At 47.7% G+C, this 25,541-nt stretch overlaps 1 protein-coding gene across 7 annotated transcripts in view; it reads left to right on the top strand.

Annotated features, from left to right (window-relative positions):
- The window catches only part of DYSF (dysferlin), a 201,252-nt gene that overhangs the window by 153,582 nt on the left and 22,129 nt on the right, over positions 1-25,541 (top strand). For all 7 annotated transcript variants that reach the window (XM_081206891.1, XM_081206893.1, XM_081206895.1 and 4 more), the window contains 10 exons: positions 1,079-1,177; positions 4,499-4,627; positions 5,582-5,737; positions 6,997-7,088; positions 7,888-8,058; positions 10,083-10,225; positions 16,565-16,704; positions 18,141-18,229; positions 19,423-19,518; positions 21,600-21,741. In XM_081206891.1, the coding sequence (XP_081063017.1) occupies positions 1,079-1,177; positions 4,499-4,627; positions 5,582-5,737; positions 6,997-7,088; positions 7,888-8,058; positions 10,083-10,225; positions 16,565-16,704; positions 18,141-18,229; positions 19,423-19,518; positions 21,600-21,741 (1,257 nt within the window). The remainder of the gene's footprint in view (positions 1-1,078; positions 1,178-4,498; positions 4,628-5,581; positions 5,738-6,996; positions 7,089-7,887; positions 8,059-10,082; positions 10,226-16,564; positions 16,705-18,140; positions 18,230-19,422; positions 19,519-21,599; positions 21,742-25,541) is intronic.

A 25,541-nucleotide genomic window follows, 5' to 3' on the forward strand; every position in this document is an offset into this window, starting at 1 on the left:
ATGGAATTTTGCGGAATTCCAAAATGAGATATTTATTTGCTTAAGGATGTTTCACGAATTACCAATTGCTCCTTCATCTTGGCTCCAGTTGACTTTGAGAATTGTAGCCATTACCCCAAAAAATAACATTTCTATACAACCCCCCCCCCCAGTTCAAACGAAGCCTTCTGTGTGCCTTCTACTGAGCCAGGCCAACGGCTTCCTCTTTACCTACTTAACTAGGCAAGTTGAAAGGTTCAGGGCAGATACAAAGAAAGGACTCATTCGAGCAGCACAGTGTTAAACTGTGGAACTCCTTGCCACAGGAGACCGGGGTAGCCGTCAACTTAGATGCCTTGAAAAGAGAATTGGGGAAATAAATGAAGGAGGCTAATAGCCAGAGCAATAATAATAATAATAATAATAATAATAATAATAATAATAATAATAATAATTTATTATTTGTACCCCACCCATCTGGCTGGGTTTCCCCAGCCACTCTGGGCGGCTTCCAACAAAGATTAAAAATGCATCAAACTGAATCCCAGTTGCTGGAACTGCAGGAGGGGAGATCTGCTCTTTTTTCTTGTGGGTTTTCCATTGGGGAATCCAGCTAGCCATTGTGAGAACAGGACTCAGGACTAGATGGCGCAAGTCTTGATCTGATCCAGCGGGCTTTTCTTAAGGGATTGAACCCAGGGCATTCTAGAAGCAGAACTGAGCTGCAGCTCCAGCTTTTCAGAAGCCACTGAAACCAGTGGCGTAGCGTGGGGGGTGCAGGGGGGGGCCAGCCGCACCGGGCGCAACATTGGGGGTTAGGGTTAGGGGGCGCAAATCCACGGGTTAGGGGGCGCAAATCCACGCGTTAGGGGGCGCAAATTACTTGCCTTGCCCCGGGTGCTGACAACCCACGCTACGCCACTGACTGAAACTCCCCGCTGGTTTTTCTAATAAGAGAGTTGTGTTTCGCCGCAATGACTTGCGCCGTGCATTCTTGAGCTCTGTTGATGGAGACCCATCGTGCAAACCGAGAGCCGCTCAGGTGGGGCCGATCGCTGTCGGGATTTCTTGATACAAATTGTTGCTTCTCCTCTCTCAGGAAGAAGAGTTCATCGATTGGTGGAGCAAGTTCTACGCTTCCACGGGCGACCGGGAAAAATGCGGCTCATACCTGGAAAAGGGTTTTGACACGCTAAAGGTAACTGGTTGGAGGGAGACCTCTTGTTCTTTATTAGTACAGCTCCAGAGCTCGATTCCTCAGCAAATAGCATCTGATAATACTATGCAAAGGAAAGGATTTTTCCAGTTATTTGAGCAATGCAGTTAAATTGGTTCCTGGGTGGCAAGGGCATCTGAAAGCATCAAAACCAAATTGTAAAAGCAGTGTAATAGCAAAGTGTGCTATTGTTATATATTTAGGTAACACAATTTGTATGCTGCTTACTTCAGTTTACAAAGAGCAATCACTAATGTGAAAAGAGTTCCTTCCTCTTGTTTATGGCATTAGATGGTGGGCAGCAGCAATCGAAATCAATAACCTTAGATCAGTGGTGTCCAAACTTTTTTCAGAGAGGGCCAGATTTGATGAAGTGAAGGGCCGTGAGGGAGACCTTCCTTGGGAGGGGAAGGATGGTGGTCGTTGCTTAGGAGGTGAAATTGCAGCACCTGGGACTCGAGCTGGAGGGGGTTGTGAGGTTAGACTGAAACTTAGCCAGGGAGGTGTCTGGGACAGTGGCCACTCTGAGCTTCACCAGCTCCTCGGAAGCAACAGAAGTCTAGTGTCCAGATCAAGGGAAGTCATAGGACCACTCTGTTCTGGTCAGAACCAGTCTGGAGTCTTGTGTCCAGTTCTAGGCCTCCCAGTTGAAGAAGGATATGGACAAGCTGGAAGGTGTACAGAGGAGGGAGACCAAGATGATCAAGGCTCTGGAAACCAAGCCTGATGAGGAATGGTTGAAGGAGCTGGATATGTTTAGCCTGGAAAAGGGGAGCCTGAGAGGAGATAGGATAGGCATCTTCAATTATCTCAAGGGCTGTCACATGGAAGAGGGAGCAAGCTTGTTTTCTCTTGCTCTGGAGGGCAGGACCCAAACTGATAGCCCCATGATGAGAAAGAACCACAGAACCATAGAATTGTTTTTTTTTAAAATCATGTTTATTGAAATTTCCAAAACTCAAAAAAGAAAAAACAAAAGAAAAAGAAAAAATAAACCTTAACAAATTAAAACCTTACTTTCATTAACATCTTTCCAGGACTCCCCCAACCCCCTCCCTATTGTATTCCCCTTTCATTGATTTAGTTCCACAAGTTCTTACTCCCAATTTAAAACTTATTTTGTTTAACCCACTATTCAATTTAGTAATATAACCACTTTCCCTTTACATTCCACCATCCCTCATCATTAAAAGAAAGTTTTTTTCCCCCCAAGGCCCACCCCAATTTCCTTCCACGAATTCCCTTTTTTTGATAAACATGTCCAAACAAAGTAAAGAATATAAAAAAAATTCAAAAAATAATTGTACACCCTTTGGATTCCAGGTCTCCCCCCACCCTTCCCCGGTTTCGAATCCCCATGTCCATCAATCTATCTACTGTCAGCCTGGAGATCTCACGTCCATAGCTGGTTCCACCTTGCCGGTTTTCTCTTTTTTTAGTAATGTTTAACTTCAAACGCCCAGTCTTAAAGAGGCCCCTAACAGGCCTTTAGTTTTCCTTGGTCTTTCACAATAATATGGCTCCTCCCTTGTTCTTTCCAAGTCGTCATCAGTCCTTTGTTCTTTTTTCTCACTTTCTCAGGTTTCTTTTCCTGTTCCGCTGCAAAAACGTTCTAATTCAGAAATTTGATACCTCTACAGAGGTTGTTGTTAGTTCAGGAACAAAAACTTACGTCCAGTCCCTTCCATTCTTCAATAATGATTCTATTGTCTCCTTTAAATATAAACACCTCTGTAGACAAAATACTGTTTCGTTTTTGCAGCTTTCCCAGAAGATAACAAGTCCTGTACGATTCCAAGAGTATTTTTCCAATTACGACCGTTCTTGTAATGTCCCAAAGCCCCTCTAGGGGGATTGTAGTAACTTTGTTTCCTCAAATCCAAAAGTCAAATTGTTATTCCTTATTTTCGACAATTTATATCCAAATTGTAACAAAACTAACCAGCAAAGTCCTCATAGCAAAATCCTCTTTATATTCTCCAACTTTGACAGCTACTTTGACAGCTGTCAAAGTCTCTGTCTCTCTTCACCAGGCTCTCTCGCGGATCGCCCCGGTTCCCGGGGGGGGGGGTTGCACTTTCACTCTCACCATCCACTCTTCTCCTCCAGCACAGTTCTTATAATTTCCCATCGTGGAATTAATAATTTTTATCAATAAACAGAAGCAAAGCTCCTTTCTCGACCTTAGTTGCCAAATCCTTGTTTTAAAATGTCTACAATAGGGGGGAGACTGACTTCCTTTTTGGATCTCCCCCGCTCGTGCCGAATCCGAATTTTTTTTTTCTTCTTCTCCTTTTAAGTCCGATTTCCAGATTTACTCACGGGTTGCTGTTTAAAGTCCAAATTTTCAATAGAAGAAGTCAGCTCTCTCCGTCGAATGGCATGCGGCTTCGCTCGGCAGGGAAAGCAGAGGACTCATAGCACCACGCCACCCCCATCCCCCGCTCCGTAGCCTTTAAAAAGGCTCCTTCGCGGGTCGGGGGGCGCTAACGGTGTCCGCCGAGTCAACCATGTCCACGGGCTCCGTGCCCGTGGTTTTTGAGGGTCCCCGCGTCGCCGGCGCGGTAGGACCCAACCCCTGCCGAGCAGGCTCCCTCCGGAGCTCGGAGGGAGTCCGCCTTTCGGCGATGGCGCCAACCCGGAAGTCTCAGAACCATAGAATTGTTGAGTTGAAAGGGACCTGGAGGATCGTGTAGTCCAGGCATAGGCGAACTCGGCCCTCCAGATGTTTTGGGACTACAACTCCCATCATCCCTAGCTGTCAGGACCAGTGGTCAGGACCAGGGAATTGTAGTCCCAAAACATCTGGAGGACCGAGTTTGCCTATGCCTGATCTAGTCCAACGCCCTGCAGTGAGGGAGGAGGTTTCTAACTAGACATTAGGGATAAATTTCAGATGATAAGAGCCATTCAACAGTGGAATGGACTACTTTGGAGGTTTCTCAAGAGAGCTTGGAGGCCATCTCTGAGGGATTCTTGAACAGGGAATGACTTTGCAGGGAGTTGAGGTACACGACTTCTGCAGAAGCGCCAACTATAGGGGGCAGAAGGAGCTCCAGCCCCCTAAGTATTTCTGGGCAAGGGTCTGAGCCCCCCACCCCAATACTGAAGGGGCTGTTATCCCCCGCCACTCCCGGGCGAGTGCTGGTGCACCGAGCGGGACCGGGACTTCTGGAGGGTGAAGATTACCTCCTGCACTCCCCGCCCCACCAACAGGCAAGCAGTGGGGGGCAAGTCGGCGTCCCTGGTCCTTTGGGACCCCTCCCAACTGGACAAACTGAACCCACGTTTTTCTTCCCTTAGGTCTATGAAACGGAGTTGGAGAGCGTAGAAGACTTTGGGGGTCTCTCGGATTTCTGCAACACCTTTAAGCTGTACCGTGGCAAGACTCAGGATTCGAATGAAGACCCGACCATTGTGGGGGAATTCAAGGTTTGCTAACCTCTTTCAGATACCGGAGGGCATGGGGACGATTGCTCTTCTTCTTCTTCTTCTTCTTCTTCTTCTTCTTCTTCTTCAGCAATCCCTCATAGCTGAATAAAATTATCTTCCATAAACACAGTCTTAACAGTGGGTCCATAAGTGACTGTGGAGGCCAATTCTGGATCCACACATCCTTCCACAGTGGGAGGTGGGAGTTGATCACGGTGGGAGTTGATCATGGTGAGGGTTTGCCAAGCATGCCTTCCCCTTAGCATGTTTCTCCCTTGCGTCCTGAGTTCGAGTGTCTTCGAAGTCCACAACACCTTTGGTAAAGGCTGTTCTCCAACTGGAGCGCTCACAGGCCAGTGTTTCCCAGTTGTTGGTGTTTATACTGCATTTTAAAAAGATTTGCCTTGAGAGAGTCTTTAAACCTCTTTTGTTGACCACCTTGCATTATGCTATGAAATGAACGAAGCCAAAGCTTCGGGCCCCTAATCCCAGAGGGGCCTCAGAAGAGACCCCATTGCTTAATTTTGTTGCGTCTAGTAGAGTCACATTAATTCGAGTCAAATGGATTAATTTTTCATTGTATATATTTTAACAATCCCAATGTAGCATAGATGTTGCAAAGGTGTGGTCACCCGTCGGGGAACAACCCCATGGAAGAAGATAACCGTGGATACCCACACCTCGTTGCTGGTTGCAAAGGGGCCCCCATGACAGTTTAAGTTTCAGGCCCCCCCAAATATAGGTCTGCCCCTGTTCAGGGCCAAGATGGACTCCTAGCCAGAGCCACCTTCTTTCCTGAGGGTCACAGCCATTGCGTTCCTCGAGAGATGGGCTGGTTCACAGTGTGAGCCCTCTGGGTCCTGCTCTGTAAGCTGTGACCCAGCTGAGCTTGGCTGTAGGGGGCAGGGAGTTGCTGATGGCAGGCTCTAATGGCCCTCCCCACTTGGCTTGCAGGGCGCCTTCAAGATCTACCCTCTGCCGGATGACCCCACGGTGGCAGTTCCCCCTCGCCAGTTCCACCAGCTTCCAGCCAGAGGCCCCCAGGAATGCCTCGTTCGTGTTTACATCATCCGGGCCTTTGATCTGCAGCCAAAGGACTCAAACGGAAAGGTAAGCCTGGGAGAGGATGGGCAGGCAGGTAGGATCCCTGGGGGTCTCAGGGCAGTTTACAGAATAAAAGCAAGATATAAAACCACAAAATACCTAATAAAAATAAAAACAACAACCCAATAGCTATCCAAAATAGGGTTGCCATGTTTCAAAAAGGAAAAACCAGCAGGACACCCCAAATGTTGTTGAGCTTTCTTTAAGAAGATCTTTTCTTAGGTAAACACCAAAGCCTTTTTTTGTGCTGGTCCCGTGGGTTACCCAGGAGGCGAGGTCCAAGTCCGGTCCGTGGTCAAAGGTGCAACATGGAGACAGTCCGTAGTAGCTGGAGCTGGGTGCAGGGCAGGGAGTCGGGTGAAGTCAGGAACAGGCTTGCAAGCAGGGAGCCAGGGCAGGACAGGAGCTCAGGCAGAAAAGCAGGACAGGGTTCAGACAGGAACTAGCAACCAACAATGTTGCTCCCGCAACTTGGGCCTGGGGCTGGCTGGCTTTTATCTGCCCCGAGGCATGGAGCGGCCCCGATCCTCTGGTGACTCGCCTCTCCTGGCCTGGAGGCAAGCACTCCTCCTGCGGGAACTTAGTTCCCTCCGCCTCTCCGCCCCGAGCTTCTGCAGCTCAGGAGAGGCTGGAGGGTTACCGGACCCAGAGGCAGCCTCAGCTTCCCCTGACGGGGCTGAGAGTGGAGCACCTGCAGGCAATGGGTCCTCCATCACCTCAGGAGCCAGAGCAGACTCAGCTGATGCCTGCACCTGAGGATCCAGCACAGGTGAGGACCCTTCAGGCTCAAGCCCCAGCCTTGGCTCAGCCAGTCCTGGAGGCAGGGAATCCTGTGCAGGCTGGGATCCCTCAGGTTCAGCATCCGAGTCTGAATCCCAGGCCATCACATTTTTTTTTTTTAACAATAATGCCAAAAACCCCACAATTTTTTGGTTCATTTGCCTAAGATCCAGGAGAAACCGCCACCTTCCAGAAATTCCCCCCGGAAGTTGCTTCTGCCTTTGAAATCCCGGTAATGTCTGGGGAAATCTGGACGTATGGCAGCCCTAACAAGAAACAATATGTGCTTTGAGGTTCTTTTACTATCAAACGTTGTACAAAATTTATGAAACCAAGCAACAAGCACGTAATCTTTGGGGGTCAGGAGGTGGGGATCTCATTTGCCTCTGTTTGCATCTCTCCATTGGCTAGACATGCCCAGGTAACCTTACCTGGGTCTGCAGAGAGCCTGTCTTGACTGACCACCTTTCTTTTCTCCTCTGCAGTGTGACCCTTATGTCAAGATATCTGTGGGGAAGAAATCCATCAATGACCAGGATCATTACCTCCCCTGCACGCTGGAGCCCGTCTTTGGAAAGTAAGGGGTGAATGCAAGGCCAGGCATAGATGTAGACACCTGGGGGTGTGGAAGGGAAGAGGGAAAGGTTCCCTCTGTAATCCTTCTTTAATACCTCTTATTCTTATTCTTATTCTTATTTCTTGAGTTTATATACCGCCCTATACCCAGAGATCTCAGGGTGTTTCACAGAAAAGATCACAACATATAGTCAGAATAAAAACAACAACCCAATAACACCCCACTCCCCGAAAAGAGACACATTTCAAAAGGGCATATTATGTCAAGCAGGTCAACCAAAGGCCTGGTTAATAAATTTAATTTTTTTGAAAAAGAGTCCCGTGCTCTGCTAAATGTGTAACTCATGGGTAGGCAAACTAAGGCCCGGGGGCCGGATCCGGCCCAATCACCTTCTAAATCCGGCCTGTGGATGGTCCAGGAATCAGCGTGTTTTTACATGAGTAGAATGTGTGCTTTTATTTAAAATGCATCTCTGGGTTATTTGTGTGGCATAGGAATTCGTTCGCCCCCCCCCCAATATAGTCTGTCCCCCCGCAAGGTCTGAGGGACAGTGGACCGGCCCCCTGCTGAAAAAGTTTGCTGACCCCTGGACTGTAACCAATCAATCAACAATACAGTGTGTAACCAAGCAACCAAGCAACCAATAAAATTAATTATTATTATCATTATTAATTGAATTTATATACCACACTATGCTTGGAGGTCTCAGGGCAGTTCACAGAACACATTGCTAAGCAAGTGTAGCAAAAGTGACCCTGTCCACCTGAGTAACATTGAGCCTTCCTCCCCCCCCCCATAGGATGTTTGAGCTGACGTGCATTCTGCCCCTGGAGAAGGATCTGAAGGTCACCCTCTACGACTACGACCTCTTGTCCAAAGACGAGAAAATCGGGGAAACCACCCTGGACCTCGAGAACCGGTTCCTCTCCAGATTTGGGTCCCGCTGTGGCCTGCCCCAGACTTACTGCATGTGGGTGCTTGGGGGAAACCGAGGCAGCTCAGGGGGGCCGTGCCCTTCTTTTGGGGAGGGGGATTCATGGGAATATCCACAGGAGAGACCTGGGCCTCCAGGTGGCCTCAAGACCCTCTGTTTATCCAGCTTCTGAGAAAAATACAAAACATTCAGCAAAGCCACAGAGACTTGCGAACTACCCAGCCTAAAATGAACTTATAATGTCTGGTTTCAATAGATTTTTCAAATGCTTAACTCAGTCTTTTAGATAAGTTCATGAAGATACCAACGAGATACCAACGACAACTATCTATCTATCTCGGCATTGTGAATAACACTGAACTTACCTTTCATTGGGATCATGGCCACTGGTCCCATCACCTCCTGGCAAATAGAAGGGGAAGAAATGGAGGCAGTGAGAGATTTTACTTTCTCGGGCTCCATGATCACTGCAGGTGGTGACAGCAGTCACGAAATTAAAAGACGCCTGCTTCTTGGGAGGAAAGCAATGTCAAACCTAGACAGCATCTTAAAAAGCAGAGACATCACCTTGCCAACAAAGGTCCGTATTGTTAAAGCTCTGGTTTTCCCAGTAGTGATGTATGGAAGTGAGAGCTGGACCATCAAGAAGGCTGATCACCAAAGAATTGAGGCTTTTGAATTCTGGTGCTGGAGGAGACTCTTGAGAGTCCCATGGACTGCAAGAAGATCAAACCGATCCATTCTGAAGGAAATCAGCCCTGAGTGCTCACTGGAAGGACAGATCGTGAAGCTGAGGCTCCAAGACTTTGGCCACCTCATGAGAAGAGAAGACTCCCTGGAAAAGACCCTGATGTTGGGATAGACGGAGGGCACAAGGAGAAGGGACAGAGGACGAGATGGTGGGACGGTGTTCACGAAGCTGCTAACATGAGTTTGACCAAACTACGGGAGGCAGTGGAAGACAGGAGTGCCTGGTGTGCTCTGGTCCAGGAGGTCACGAAGAGTCGGACACGACTAAATGACTAAACAACAACAACAACCTTTCGTTGGTATCTTCATGAACTTATCTAAAAGACTGAGTTAAGCATTTGAAAAATCTATTGAAACCAGACATTACAAGTTTGTTTTAGGCTGGGTAGTTCGCAGGTCTCTGTGGCTTTGTTGAATGTTTTGTATTTTTCTCAGAAGGTTGATAAAGTATGTATAATTATTGTTCTGTGTATATTAATCGCCAACGTGCTGCATGAGTCACACTACTTCTATAAGCAGCACAGACTGCATTTTTCTAGCACCCCTGTTTATCCAGTCTGGTTCCTGCAAAGCTGAGGGTGACGGGAGGCCAAGGGGGAAGGCAGAACGGTAGAACTGCAGAATTGGGGGGCACCCCAAAGGTCCTCTAGTCCAGCCCTCTGCAATTCAAGAATGTCAGCTAAAGAGGACTGGAGACTGCAATGAGGCCGAACATCACTTTGGGGTAGAGCGCAAGCCTTGCATGCAGAAGCCTTCAAGCATTTCCAGCTTGAGAGGATTTCCAGCATTAGCCTAGGAAAGTCCTTTTTTCGCCTGGGGTTTTGGAGAGACAGTGGAGCTGGGGAACTAAACGAGAAGAGCTGTGAACCTGAATCTTGAACCCAAGGCTGATCGGAGGGGCCTGCAGAGCCCTGAAGCAGCTGGCCGCTCACTATCTAAGGCAGGATGTTGGGCTTGTCCCACGATGGCCGTCGGCTGATGTTCAGGGGTTGGAAAGCTCCATGCGCTGAGCTGCAAAAGCCCCAGCGATCAGCTGCTTGTCAGGTCTGGCATAGCGCTGCACATGGTGCTCAGCTGATCCTTGAGGCTTTGTGAGATGCCTGCAAACCATTAGCTGACTGACAGGCAGCACAGCATACAATAGTGAGAAGTTCTCCTGCACATATCACATTGCAATAAAAGGGGAGGTGTGCAGGAACAGGACAGCGTCTCTCGGAAAAAGTGCAACAAGGCACATCAAATTTTACCTGCCTTGAGCCTGGAGGATAGGGCTGGTTGAAGCTTTCGTTTGCTTTTGCTTTTGCTCTTAGTTCTGGTCCCAACCAATGGAGAGATCAACTCCGTCCTTCTCAGCTGCTCCACCTCTTTGCTCTGCAACGCAACTGGAAGCCTCCCGTCTACAAACCTGACCGGATCATCTTCAGAGATCAAATCTACCGTCTCCCAGACCTTGGTAAACAAACTTCTGGTCTTGGACCTTAAGATCTTTCATAAAGGTAAAGGGTAAAGGGACCCCTGACCATTAGGTCCAGTCGCGGATGACTCTGGGGTTGCAGCGCTCATCTCGCTTTACTGGCCGAGGGAGCCGGTGTACAGCTTCTGGGTTATGTGGCCAGCATGACTAAGACGCTTCTGGCGAACCAGAGCAGCGCATGGAAACACTGTTTACCTTCCCACCAGAGCGGTATCTATTTATCTACTTGCACTTTGACGTGTTTTCAAACTGCTAGGTGGGCAGGAGCAGGGACCGAGCAACGGGAGCTCACCCCATTGCGGGGATTCGAACCACGACCTTCTGATCGGCAAGTCCTAGGCTCTGTGGGTTAACCCACAGCACCACCCAAGATCTTTCATAAGTTCATAGAATTATAGAGTTGGAAGGGACCCCAACCCCCTGCAATCTCAGCTAAAGCATCCATGATCGTTGGCTGTCCAACCTCCAAGGAAGGAGAGTCCACCACCTTCCAAGGGAGCCCATTCCACTATTGGACAACTCTAACCACCAGAAATTCCTCCTATTTCTTGTAACTTGAAGCCATGGGTTTGAGCCATGAGCCAGAGAAAACAAGCTTGCTCCCTCTTCCATGTGATGGCCCTTTAGATATTTGAAGATGGCTCTCCTATCTTCTCTCAGTGTCCTCTTTCCCAGACTCCTTCACCCATTCCTCATCAGGCTTGGTTTCCAGATTCTTGACCACCTTAGTCTCTCTCCTCTGCACACCTTCTGGCTTGTCAATAGCCTTCTTAAATACCTTACTACTTACAGGTTGCTCGGATTCTGTTCCAGATGGGGGAAAAAACCATGTTTTACCCACTCTCTCTCCTCCTGCCCACCTGCCTTTTCCTTGGCATCCTTTTGGCCACGCAGTCATCTCCAAGGGTTGTGTGGGCAAGCAGAGGCCTGTATTTGTAGGTTTTGGCCAGCAGAGAGAGACATTATCACACAGACGGAGCTATCACAATATAAGCCATGACCTGGCGGAGAGTCTCTTGGCAGCCAGAATCGGCATTCCCAGAGGAATGGAGGTTTTGCAGGGTTGCCCTGTTCTTCCTCTCCCCTGGGCCCCAAGGGGGTGTCTGGGGCCACCGAAGCAAAAAACAAAGACAAAGAAGGCAATAGGGATTGCAAGACATGAAGGGCTTGCTATGCTTCACTGACTACTTTGGATTATTTCATGTGTAAATAGCCTTGAGATGGTGATTTTACGTGCAATTAGTATTAGTATTAATGTATTGACTGCATTATTATTCCACCTTTTCCTCCAAGGAGCTCAATGTAGTGTGCAGGGTTCTCAAAAAATCCTCCTTTAATCCCTGTCTCTCCAGAGTGGTGAATCCTCTGGTTATCTTTCTTGGACTACTGCCATGCACTCTACGTGGGGCTACCTTTGAAGGTGAGCCGGAAACTGCAATTAATCCAGAATGTAGCAGCTATACTGGTAACTGGGAGCAGCCACCAAGACCATATAACACCGGTCTTGAAAGACCTACATTGGCTCCCAGTACGTTTCCGAGCACAGTTCAAAGTGTTGGTGCTGACCTTTAAAGCCTTAAACGGTCTCAGTCCTGTATACCTGAAGGAGCGTCTCCAACCGCATCGTTCTACCCAGACACTGAGGTCCAGCACCGAGGGCCTTCTGGCGGTTCCCTCACTGCGAGAAGCCAAGTTACAGGGAACCAGGCAGAGGGACATCTTGGTGGTGGCACCCTCCCTGTGGAATGCCACAGATGTGAAGGAGATAAAAAACTATCTGACTTTTCGAAGACATCTGAAGGCAGCCCTGTTGAGGGAAGCTTCCAATGTTTGATGGACTATTGTATTTTAATATTTTGTTGGGAGCCATCCAGAGTGGGTTGTATAAATAATAAAATTATTATTATTATTATTTATTATCCCCACAACAACTCTGTGAGGTAGCTTAGGTTGAGAGGGACAGTGAGCTTCATGGACAAGGGAAACCTGGTGTCTCCTAGTTTAACAATCTAGGTGTTATCCTCTAACCACCACACAACACTGCCTCATATTGAGTGAATACATGGATGGAAGGAAGGGAGGTTGGTGTCGGTTGATCCCAGCCAGGCCTCCAGGTGTTCCTTTGAAGGTGGAGGAAAACTGGGTGATGGGCAAGGAGGAGAATCTGCTTTGGGGGCAATCATAGAATCGTAGAATTGTAGCAGTGGAAGGGACCCAATGGCTCCACCCTGTGCAATGCAGGAATCTCAACTTGAGCATCCATGACAGATGGCCATCCAACCTCTGCATGGACAACTCCAAGGAAGGAGAGCCCACCAGCTTCTGAGTCCATTTCACTGACCATCTGAAAGATTTTCCTGATGTTTAGTTAGAATCTCCTTCATTGGCACTGAATCCGTTGGTTCAGATCCTGTCCTCTGGAGCAGCAGGAAACAAGCTTGCTCCATCCTCCATGTGACAGTCCTCCAGATATTTGATGGTGGCTCTCCTGTCAGTCTTCTCCTCTCCAGACCAAAGGAGTCTGGATGTTTGAGGGGCCACCAAGGGCTGGCTCACTTCACAGCAGCTTTGTGCCCTCAAAGTGATCCCGGCTGAGGGTGTCCTCAGGTTTATATGGCTGCATAAAGCTGAGCAGAGCTCTTTCTCCCTCCTCCTTCAAACCCAGAACTGAAGCTCTGGCAGCTTTGACCTTGGGACTGGGGGGGGGGGAGAGAATGGGGTCTGGAAAGCAGCTGTGTTAGAGCTGAACCTGAATTCACACAAGTCCAGAGTGCAGCGGACATTTTGCAAGCTTTGGTTCTGGGCCTTGCTTCCATCAGCTCTGTGTTGGTGATGTTGTTTTTTTTTAATAAGATATTTATTAAAGGTTTAGACAATAAAACAAACTTCACATTCACAACCGAAAAAGAAAAACACCATCACAATCAATCAAAGAAGCCAAAAAAGACAAAAGAAACAAACAAAAAAACAGAAAAGGCATAAAAAGGACATTAAAAATAATTCAATTTCTTAAATATTATTTCCATAACCCTCTTTCCAGACTCCCTCACATCTCCCTTTTCTGTGTTCCCTTTTACAAAATCTTATTCAGCAATACTTCACCTTCTTTCAGATCTTATTTTATATTATACATTTCAACTATTATGTCTCCAGTTTTTCCCTTTGTTATCAGTTATTTAAGCTTGACATAATATTATTCAAATTTCACCTTTGTTCTTATAAACCAGTTTTTGCATACTCATGCGCTGGTGATGTTTGAAGTGTGGCTGGGGAGACAAAGAAGGAGACAGATATATTTTTAATGTGGGGCTGCTGCTTCTGTGATGTCCATGCACACCCAATGACAGAGTTGGCTGCTGGGGACTTGGAGACGGCAGTCTAACTTTTGCAGATCAAAAACTGGGATACGTGCTTTCTGGGATGTGCTCCTGGGCGAGTCGCTTGACCCGCATGCACTCTGACCCCCCAAAAATGCGCTTTTTCAGGGCAAGAGTGTTGCAAGAAAGAGCAGCACCCAAAATGGCCACCACAATCAGGCACGAAAAAATGGGACGTCCCGTTTTTTGTGGGACACTTGGCTGGTGTGACCCCTGCTCGGCCAACTGGAGGCAACAGACAAGGAGCACCTCACAGAAGGATGGAATCATAGAATCATAGAATCATAGAATCATAGAATCATAGAGTTGGAAGAGACCACAAGGGCCATCGAGTCCAACCCCCTGCCAAGCAGGAAACACCATCAGAGCACTCCTGACATATGGTTGTCAAGCCTCTGCTTAAAGACCTCCAAAGTAGGAGACTCCACCACACTCCTTGGCAGCAAATTCCACTGTCGAACAGCTCTTACTGTCAGGAAGTTCTTCCTAATGTTTAGGTGGAATCTTCTTTCTTGTAGTTTGGATCCATTGCTCCGTGTCCGCTTCTCTGGAGCAGCAGAAAACAACCTTTCTCCCTCCTCTATGTGACATCCTTTTATATATTTGAACATGGCTATCATATCACCCCTTAACCTCCTCTTCTCCAGGCTAAACATGCCCAGCTCCCTTAGCCGTTCCTCATAAGGCATCGTTTCCAGGCCTTTGACCATTTTGGTTGCCCTCCTCTGGACACGTTCCAGTTTGTCAGTGTCCTTCTTGAATTGTGGTGCCCAGAACTGGACACAGTACTCCAGGTGTGGTCTGACCAGAGCAGAATACAGTGGCACTATTACTTCCCTTGATCTAGATGCTATACTCCTATTGATGCAGCCCAGAATTGCATTGGCTTTTTTAGCTGCCGCGTCACACTGTTGGCTCATGTCAAGTTTGTGGTCAACCAAGACTCCTAGATCCTTTTCACATGTACTGCTCTCAAGCCAGGTGTCACCCATCTTGTATTTGTGCCTCTCATTTTTTTTGCCCAAGTGCAATACTTTACATTTCTCCCTGTTAAAATTCATTTTGTTTGTTTTTGCCCAGTTCTCTAATCTGTCAAGGTCGTTTTGAAGTGTGATCCTGTCCTCTGGGGTGTTAGCCACCCCTCCCAGTTTGGTGTCATCTGCAAATTTGATCAGGATGCCCTTGAGTCCATCATCCAAGTCGTTGATAAAGATGTTAAATAAGACCGGGCCCAAGACAGAACCCTGTGGCACCCCACTAGTCACTCTTCTCCAGGATGAAGAGGAACCATTGATGAGCACCCTTTGGGTTCGGTCAGTCAGCCAGTTACAAATCCACTGAGTGGTAGCAGAGTCAAGACCGCATTTTACCAGCTTCTTTACAAGAATATCATGGGGCACCTTGTCAAATGCCTTACTGAAATCAAGGTAGGCTATATCCACTGAGTTCCCTTCATCTACCAGGCTTGTAATTCTGTCAAAAAATGAGATCAGGTTAGTCTGACATGACTTATTTTTCAGAAATCCATGCTGACTATTGGTGATCACAGCATTCCTTTCTAGGTGCTCACAGACTGTTTGCTTAATGATCTGCTCCAGAATCTTCCCTGCTATTGATGTCAGACTGACTGGGCGGTAATTATTTGGGTCCTCTCTTTTCCCCTTTTTGAAAATAGGGACAACATTTGCCCTCCTCCAGTCTGCCGGGACTTCGCCTGTTCTCCAGGATTTCTCGAAGATGACTGCCAGTGGTTCTGAGATCACATCTGCCAGTTCTTTTAATACTCTTGGATGCAGTTCATCTGGCCCTGGAGACTTGAATACATCTAAACTAGCCAAATATTCTTGTACTGTCTCCTTAGTTATTCTGGGCTGTGTTTCCTTTGCTGAATCATTTGCTCCAAATTCTTCAGGTCGGGCATTGTTTTCTTTATCGGAGAAGACTGAGGCAAAGAAGGCATTGAGGAGTTCAGCCCTTTCTGTGTCCCCTGTTTGCATTTCACCATCTTCTCCTCTGAGTGACCCCACTGTTTCTTTGTTCTTCCTTTTGCTACGAACATACCCATAAAAGCCTTTTTTGTTGCTTTTAACCTCTCTAGCAAGCCTGAGTTCATTCTGTGCTTTAGCTTTTCTGACTTTGTGTCTACACGTGCTGGCTATTTGTTTGAATTCCTCTTTGGTGGTTTCCCCCCTTTTCCATTTTTTGTACACATCCTTTTTTAATCTTAATTCAGTTAAAAGTTCTTTAGATAGCCACCCTGGCTTCTTTAGGCACCTTCCATGTTTCCGTCTCATTGGTATTGCCTGACGTTGTGCTTTTACTATCTCCCTCTTAACAAACTCCCAGCCATCATGAACTCCCTTTCCTTTTAGTATTGCTGTCCATGGGATCTCACCCAGCACTTCCCTAAGTTTTATGGAGGCCTCACAGAGGACATCCTAGGAAGATTTGCGGCCATTTTATACTGAGGGCTGAGCCACACTCATCTTTTCTCTGCTCTTTTCAGGCATAGCCTGCCCTCTGAAGCTCTTTGTCCGAGTAATTATAATTTTTTTCCTTTTTGCCCCAGAGCTTTCCCTGTGAAAAGCTGCTTTTTGGCGCTTGTTCGGAGCCAACATCCACCCACGGAAAAAACAAACGGATGTTTGTTCTGATTGAGCACTAAAGAGCAGGTTTTTGTGGTGAAAGTGGCAGAGCAAAAAGATCACAGGGCGGTTGACAGAGATTCTGGCCATGTCAGTTTCCTTCCACCCACCCACCCTCTGGAATACTTGACAGCCTCGTCTCTCTCTGTGTGTAAGTAATCTGTGGGGAAGTTGAACAGGGACCGTCTCCCAGCTGTCCCAAGCCTCTTCCGTCCTCTTAGCTCTGCCCTTTTATCTGCTCTGGGAGTAGATGGCTGGTCCGCTACTGCAGTCTCCTCCTCCTCTCTTTCATTTAGATGATGGCAAGCCCCCCAACCCACACCTGGGTCCCCCGGAGGAGAGGCTCGCCTTGTACGCCCTGCAGAAGCAAGGCCTGGTCCCCGAGCATGTAGAGACGAGGCGATTGTACAGCCCCTTGCAACCGGACATCGAGCAGGTAAGACCTGGGTGGGAGAGGCAGCGGTGAGTCTCAGGGTGCAGCTGCCGTCATCTTGAAAGCCCTTCAGTGTCAGGCCAGTGCCTGAGGCGGAAATCACGCCCCCCAATAGCCAGATGAAAGATGGAATGCAGTAGGGATACGATACGATAATCTTTATTGCCATTGTCCCAAACAGAACAACGAAATTGAAAAAATCTGCATCAGACATTCAAAATCCAACAAGCCTGCTATCCCAGCCTGGTTAACCCTCTAAAAATACCTCATAATTGAAGGCAATATACTCCCACAGAGACTACCTTAAAGGTAAAGGGAGCCCTGACCATTAGGTCCAGTCGTGGCCGACTCTGGGTTTGCGGCGCTCATCTCGCTTTTTTGGCCGAGGGAGCCGGCGTACAGCTTCCATGTCATGTGGCCAGCATGGCTAAGCCACTTCTGGCGAACCAGAGCAGCGCAAGGAAACGCCGTTTACCTTCCCGCTGGAGCGGTACCTATTTATCTACTTTCACTTTAACGTGCTTTTGAACTGCTAGGTTGGCAGGAGCAGGGACCGAGCAACGGGAGCTCACCCCGTTGCGGGGATTCGAACTGCCGACCTTCTGATCGGCAAGTCCTAGGCTCTGTGGTTTAACCGACAGCACCACCTGCGTCCCTATCATTGTCCCATATAGAACAACAAAACTGAAAAAAATCTACATCAGACATTCAAAAACCATAATTAAATGCAATATACTCCCACAGAGAGTACCTTACACTGCGTTTAAAACCAAAATCACATTTGGATAAAAACTGTTTCTCAGGCGGCTAGTCCTAGTCTTTATAACCCTGGACCTTCTTCCAGAAGGCAGAAGCTAAAAGAGATCATTTCCGGGGTGTGCACTATTCTGCACTATCTCTGCAGCTTTCTTATGACACCTGGAATCATAGATTGATCCAAGGTGGGAAGAGCGCACCCAATTATTCTCTCCGCAGTCTTTACCACCCTGGACAGCATTGTTTTTCCCCTGACCGTGCAGCTCCCAAACCACACACAGGATAAAGATTTACATCAGCAGTTCCTAAACGTTTGGGGGCCACCATCTCGTTCGTTCCATGAACTCATCCATAGTGCCCCTTCCATAGCGAAAATTATTGGCCTCCGTCTGTCTAGATTTCACTTTGCATTCCCAAGAGGTGATGCTTTGAGGGCCTACTGCGCAAAGAAACAAAAGCCAAAGCGTCCCTGAAGCTCTCACAACCAACACCAGCTGGGGAATCCGAACTCATGCCTTTATCTTCCCTCTTCCATCTTTTCCCCGGAAATAGCCAGCTTCCAGAAGGAACCCCTTGCCCCCTTTCGGTCAATTCCTCTCTCCAGAAGCAGGGAGATGGAGCAGGGCTGTCTGAGCTCCCAGAACAAACTCTCCCTGCCTCACAGCCTCTTTTCCTCATTTCAGGGAAAACTCCAGATGTGGGTCGATGTGTTTCCCAAATCGCTGGGCCCCCCAGGGCCCCCGTTCAACGTGACCCCACGGAAAGCAAAGAGGTAATACGACTCCTATTTGCCTCTGTCATACATTCACACCCACACCACAAAATCATAAGAATTGCCCTGCTGGACAAACACAAATGTCCTGCGATTCCTTCATTTCGGGGGGTTGGACTAGATGACCCTCAGGATCCCCCCTTCCAGCCCTACAACTATATGATTCTATGAGTTTGTTTAATCCCCTGTCAAAGCCTTCCAAGATGGCAGCTGGTTTGTGGCTGTATCCAAACCGTGCATTGAAAACACCCTCCAAGGATGTGGAGGGCACAATGTGTCATATGTGGTGGGGTTGCACAAAAATTAAAAGCTTTTGGGATATCGTGTATGAAGAATTAAAGAAAATGTTTAAAGAAACATTTGTAAAAAAACAAACAAGCCAGAAGCCTTCCTTCTAGGTATTTTGTCAACAGATATCCCAGGTGATAAGAAAAAAGATATTTTTATACGCAACAACAGCAGCGAGAACGTTGGTTGCTAGAGATTGGAAGGGAGAGAAAATCTCATTGAAGGATGAATGGCAGATAAAAATGTTTGCGTATTTGGAACTTGCAAAAATGAAAGAAATAATCAGGAATCAAACAAACCAAAAGTTTACAAAGGAGTGGGAATGTTACAGAGGATATTTAAAAAAACACATTGTTCCCAACTAAAATCTCTAGCATGCCTGCACTAATTTTCGTAAATTGCATGATTGATAAATATTGTATTGGATATAATATAGATGATGGTTAAGGTGATAAAGGATGAAAAAGGGAGGAAAGGAATAAAGGGGGGGGGGAGAACCCCAGTGAGGTAGACGGAAGTCACCCTTAAAAAGCAGAAGACTGTCTAATCATGATTTAAGATCCTGAAGACATACGGTGTTGAAGCTTTTTTTTATTAAGTATGGATGTTTCCTCATGATTTTTAGGATGTATTTTGTGTATCTTATTTTGAAGGTGAATGGAATACTTGTAATATCTAATGAAATCAATAAAATCAATCAATCAATCAATCAATCAATCAATAAAGCAAGCGCCCTCCAAGGAATCCTGTTTAGGGTGGTTCATTAAGGGTGCTGGGAATTGCAGCACTGTGTAGGCCAAAACATAGTTCCCAGCATCCTTTGAGAGGTGTGCTTCCAGTGCAGGGTGGGTGCCCATAGCCTAGATGCACCCACTAAACCCAATCTATTTCCCGTTGGGTTTCAGGTTCTACCTGCGCTGCATTATTTGGAACACCAAAGACGTCATCCTGGACGACCTCAGCATCACGGGGGAGAAGATGAGTGACATCTACGTCAAAGGGTAGGCCATCCTGCCCGGGCACAGGGGAGGTCCTGGAGATGGGCACCAGCCGCTTAGCATAGGGTTACCAGACGTCCCCGGTTCCCGGTGACAGTACCCGGATTTGTAAATCTGTCCCCGGACAAATTCTGTCCCCAGAATGTCCCCAGATTTGCCTGGTAGCTCACTTGGCTCTGGCTAGCTTCAGGAGCTGCTCACTGCCCACTGCTGTTGTTTATTTGTTTAGTCATGTCTGACTCTTCGTGACCCCCTGGACCAGAGCACGCCAGGCACTCCTGTCTTCCACTGCCTCCCGCAGTTTGGTCAAACTCATGCTGGTAGCTTCGAGAACACTGTCCCACCATCTTATCCTCTGTCGTCCCCTTCTCCTTGTGCCCTCCATCTTTCCCAACATCAGGGTCTTTTCCAGGGAGTCTTCTCTTCTCATGAGGTGGCCAAAGTCTTGGAGCCTCAGCTTCAGGATCTGTCCTTCCAGTGAGCACTCAGGGCTGATTTCCTTCAGAATGGAGAGGTTGGATCTTCTTGCAGTCCATGGGACTCTTGAGTCTCCTCCAGCACCAGAATTCAAAAGCATCAATTCTTCGGCAATCAGCCTTCTTTCTGGTCCAGCTCTCACTTCCATACATCACTACTGGGAAACCCATAGCATTTTACTATACAGACCTTTGTTGGCAAGGTGATGTCTCTGCTTTTGAAGATGCTGTCTAGGTTTGTCATTGCTTTTCTCCCAAGAAGCAGGCGTATTTTCATTTCATGACTGCTGTCATCATCTGCAGTGATCATGGAGCCTGAGAAAGTAAAATCTCTCACTGCCTCCATTTCTTCCCCTTCTATTTGCCAGGAGGTGATGGGACCAGTGGCCATGATCTTCGTTTTTTTGATGTTGAGCTTCAGACCACATTTTGTGCTCTCCTCTTTCACCCTCATTAAAAGGTTCTTTAATTCCTCCTCACTTTTAGCAAGGAAAACTGGCGGGCGCCACGGCAGCAAGCAGCTCCTGAAGCCAGCAAGAGCCAACTGAGTTACCAGGCTGACTCCTGGCTGCTGACTGCCACTGCCAAAGGGGAACTGGGGACATCCGGTGGTACAGATCTCCTGCCCCCTGCCCCCTTTGTTTTGACAGATCGGGGGAGGCTCAGAAGTTGCAGGCAGGCGGCCGTTGCCCAATTTTTTAAAAACTGTGCATTTATGTTTCACAGGGTGTGAAAGAAGGGCTTTGTACCTTTATACAATAGGCATGTGTGCTTGGGCCCAGGGTCTTTTGTCTCGCCATCCCACTACTGACTCCCTGTTGCTTGTCGTTTTCTGGTTGCGCACCAGCTGAACCTGGAAGTACCAGAACGGGTTACTTCTGGGTTTCGGCGCTCGCGCATGTGCAGAAACACTAAGTCGTGCTTTGTGCATGCGCAGAAGTGCCAAATCGACCCACATGTGCGCAGACACGGCACTGCAGGTTGTGAATGCTGTGGGTTGCAAATGTACCTCCCACACGGATCACGTTTGCAACCCGAGTGTCCACTGTACTTTGAACATGCCCCTGATTTGCAAAAAAGAGCCCACCTTAATCCTCACTTGCACAGGTGTTATTTACTGAGTTGAATAGGATCCAAAAGGCAGCAGTCAGATTGGTCCTAGAACAATAGGACTCAGAATGCAGCAGTCTGCCATCAATTTGTTTTTAATTAATTTTTATAATGAAATGTTTTTAGAATGTTGGATTATTTGATTGTTGTTAGCCGCCCTGAGCCCGGCTTCGGCTGGGGTGGGCGGGATATAAATAAAATTTATTATTATTATTATTGGTCCTAGAACAATAGGATTAAGAATGCAGCAGTCTGATTGGTCCGCAGGAGCCACCCAATCCAGCTCCAGGTGGAAGTGAATCCGCAACCTGATTGGCCTACAGGAGAATCCCAGAATTAGCCAATCACGTGGGGCCCATTGTGTAAATAATGCAGTCATTTCAGGGGAACTCCCATTCCTCACTACTATGAGCTGAATAAAGAGCATGAAATCCACTCTCGACTCCAAGTAACTTTCAACCACCATTGAGCAGCCGGACCTGTTTGCTCCTTTTGCAGGTGGCTGGTCGGTTATGAAGAGAACAAGCAGAAGACGGACGTGCATTACCGGTCGATGGGAGGCGAAGGGAATTTCAACTGGAGGTTTGTCTTCCCCTTTGACTACCTTCCTGCCGAGCAGGTCTGCTGTGTCTCCAAGAAGGTGAGTGTCCCTGGACTAAAGGAAGCTCTCTTGGTCCCAGGCTGTTTTCTGATTTAGCAACAGCAACAGCGAGTGACGCTACACAAAACACAGACACACACACCCTTGCACTTCCACCGTCTCCAGTCTCTACCACCTTCCCAGTCTCCCGCATGGGCAGACCAGTGGCAGAGTTTGGGGCTTTCAAATTTTAGCGGCACCCCGTGCGACGCCAAAATTTGGCACTCTCCCTCAGTTAGGCTGGCTAATAATAATAATAATAATAATAATAAATTTAACCAGGTGACAGCAAAAACTGCAAAAAAAAAAATTAGCAGGGGCAATTAGAATAAGATCTGTTACAGTGGTACCTTGGTTCTCGAATGGCTTAGTTGCTGAATAAATTGGCTCCCGAATCCCAAAAACCTGTAAGTAAGTGTTCTGGTTTTTGAACGCCTTTCAGAAGCCGAACATCCGACGCAGCTCCTGCAGCCAATCAGAAGCCGCGACTTGGTTTTGGAATGGTTTCAGGAGTTGAACGGACTCCTGGAACGGATTAAGTTTGAGAAGCAAGGTACCATTGTATTTCATTATTGATGTAAACCTCCAAAATGTATTTTGTATAGTTAAGTTTCACCTCTATCTTCAAAATAAAAAAATTCCCTCCAGTAGCACCTTAAAGACCAACTAAGTTAGTTCTTGGTATAAGCTTTCGTGTGCATGCACACTTCTTCAGATACACTGAAACAGAAGTTGCCAGATCCTTCTATATAGTGAGAAGGTGGGGAGGACTATATAGAAGGATCTGGCACTATATAGAAGGATCTTCACTATATAGAAGGATCTGGCAACTTCTGTTTCAGTGTATCTGAAGAAGTGTGCATGCACACGAAAGCTCATACCAAGAACTAACTTAGTTGGTCTTTAAGGTGCTACTGGAAGGAATTTTCTTTATTTTGACAATGGCAGACCAACACGGCTAGCTATCTGTAACCTCTATCTTCAGTACACTATTTTATTTTATTTTATTATTTTATTATATTTTATTTTTTATTTTATTTTATTGCTGTGGCTAGTGGCCGATGCAAATAAAGATTCTTCTGAACTGATATAAAAGTAACAATAATTTATTTGTGCCCTGCCCATCTAACTGGGTTGCCCATGCAATCCTGGCCCGTCTTGCCCTGAGCAGGTCTTGTGTTCTGTCTGCTGCCAAAAATGTGGCTCGATCCACCCCACCCCCCTGCAAAAGCGCGGCTCTCCGAGAGAGCCTCTGAGCAAGCACCCCCCGCGGCACCAATATTGATTCCCCCTCCCCATGCGCCAGCCGCCGCTGGATGCAGGAAAGAAACAGCTTGTAAAAGGTTTCGCAAAGGTAGAAATAATGAGTGACAAGCTGGGCTCTGGAGGCAGGAGACGCATTCCTCTCCGGTGGGTTTTGATCTCGCCATGTGCCGTTTGAAGTCCAGCTTCATTACTTGAGGCCGTAAAAAAGAAGAAGAGAGAATTTTTTGGGGGGTGGGGGGAGACGAGAAGCAAAGCGGCACAGGCTTGAAGTTCAAACCGAAACCCTCAGATGGAAAAGTGTTCTGCCGCAGCGGCACCTGCCATGAAGAGGGCCAGCTGGGGCGGCAGACGAGGCCTCCAGGCATCTAGGGCAAAGCAGCTGCAGAAGGAAAGGGCCCATGGGGTGGGGGCCTCCCTGAAAGGTGGCGCTGTGCCCTCGAAATGGATCTGGGCTTTCAGGGTGCTGTGTATCCAAGACATTTCCAATCCCTCTGTATCTGGACCACACGTTCGATAAACATGATAGAAGAATCCTCTACGCCCCTTCGTTTTCTCATAGGACATGTAGCTGTGCCATCCAAATCTCAGGCCCTATCCCTACAGATCCAAAATACAGTGGTATTTCAGGTTACATACGCTTCAAGTTACATATGCTTCAGGTTACAGACTCTGCCAGAAATATTACCTCAGGTTAAGAACTTTGTTTCAGGATGAGAACAGAAATCGTGCAGCGGCAGCAGGAGGCCCCATTAGCTAAAGTTGTGCTTCAGGTTAAGAACAATTTTAGGTTAAGAACAGACCACCAGAACAAATTAAGTACATAACCAGAGGTACCACTGTACCTGCATCTTTTAATCTAATCCACTCTTTTACCCACACCAAACATGCAGCTTCATAATACATCTCCATATGTGGAAGCACAAAACCTCCTCTATCCTTCCCTCCTATGAGTACCGTATTTTTCGCTCTATAAGACGCACCAGACCATAATACGCACCTAGTTTTTGGAGAAGGAAAACAAGAAAAAAAATATTCTGAATCCCAGAAGCCAGAACAGAAAGAGGGATCGCTGTGCAGCGAAAGCAGCGATCCCTCTTGCTCTTCTGGCTTCTGGGATAGCTGTGCAGCCTGCATTCGCTCCATAAGATGCACACACATTTCCCCTTACTTTTTAGGAGAGAAAAAGTGAGTCTTATAGAGCAAAAAATACGGTATTTAATTCTTGTACCTTGGTCTTTAACCCCCTGCCATACAAAATTTCTTAGATATTTCTTCCATTGTTTGAAACAATTCGTGGCTCCTTCTATTCAACCATGCCTTCCTGGGAACTGAGCTACAGAATCATAGAATTGTAGAACTGGAAGGGACCCCGAGGGTCATCCAGTCCAACTCCCTGCAATGCAGGAATCTCAGCTCAAGCATCCCGGACAGATGGCCATCCAGCCTCTGCTTAAAAACCTCCAAGGAAGGAGAGACCACAACCTCCTTCTTTTCCTCTGCCCCAAATCTTCCAGCGTTCATCTTCCTTGGATGTCTGCAAGTCCTCGTGTTAAGAGAGAGGGAGAAAACCTTTTCTCTTCTCACTTTCTCCCTGCCAGGCATCATTTTATAAACTTCAGTCTATCAGGTTGCCTCTTTCTCACCTTTTCTCTAAACTAAAATGTCCCAAATGCGGCCAACTTTCCTCATATGGGAGCTGCCCCACCCCCTTCGTCATTTTGGACAATATCCTTTTTGAGGTGAAGCCAACAGAGCTTTACACAATATTGTATATGTGGTGGCACCATAGGTAAAGATAAGGATAAGGGGGAGGAGGAGGGGAAGAGGAAGAGGAAGAAGAAGAAGAAGAAGAAGAAGAGTAGTTTGGATTTGATATCCCGCTTTATCACTACCCTAAGGATTCTCAAGGGACGCTGGTGGCGCAGTGGGTTAAACCACAGAGCCTAGGGCTTGCCGATCAGAAGGTCAGTGGTTCGAATCCCCGCAACGAGGTGAGCTCCCGTTGCTCTGTCCCAGCTCCTGCCAACCTAGCAGTTTGAAAGCACCTCAAAGTGCAAGTAGATAAATAGGTACTGCTGCGGTGGGAAGGTACCGTATTTTGCGCCCCATAAGACGCTCCGGCCCATAAGACGCACCTAGTTTTTTGGGGGGGAAATAAAGGGAAAAAATTATTTCCCCCCCAGGCGCGGGGCTGGGGCAGCCCGAGCTTCCCCCGACCCCAGCCCGCAAACAGGCAGCTCTCTGCAAGCCGTGGGAGCCCAGCGGTGGTTCCCGCTGCTTGCGGAGAGATCCGCGAAGCCTGCAGGCGCTGGGATCAGCGCGCGCAGGCTTCGGGATGCCGGCAACTCTCCCCAAGCAGCGGGAACGTTCCCGCTGCTTGCGGAGAGATCCGCGAAGCCTGCAGGCGCTGGGATCAGCGCGGGCAGGCTTCGGGATGCCTGCAACTCTCCCCAAGCAACGGGAACGTTCCCGCTGCTTGCGGAGAGATCCGCGAAGCCTGCAGGCGCTGGGATCAGCGCGGGCAGGCTTCGGGA

Source organism: Podarcis bocagei (assembly GCF_964188305.1).
Source record: "Podarcis bocagei genome assembly, chromosome: 9".
Taxonomy (NCBI): Eukaryota; Metazoa; Chordata; class Lepidosauria; order Squamata; family Lacertidae; genus Podarcis; species Podarcis bocagei.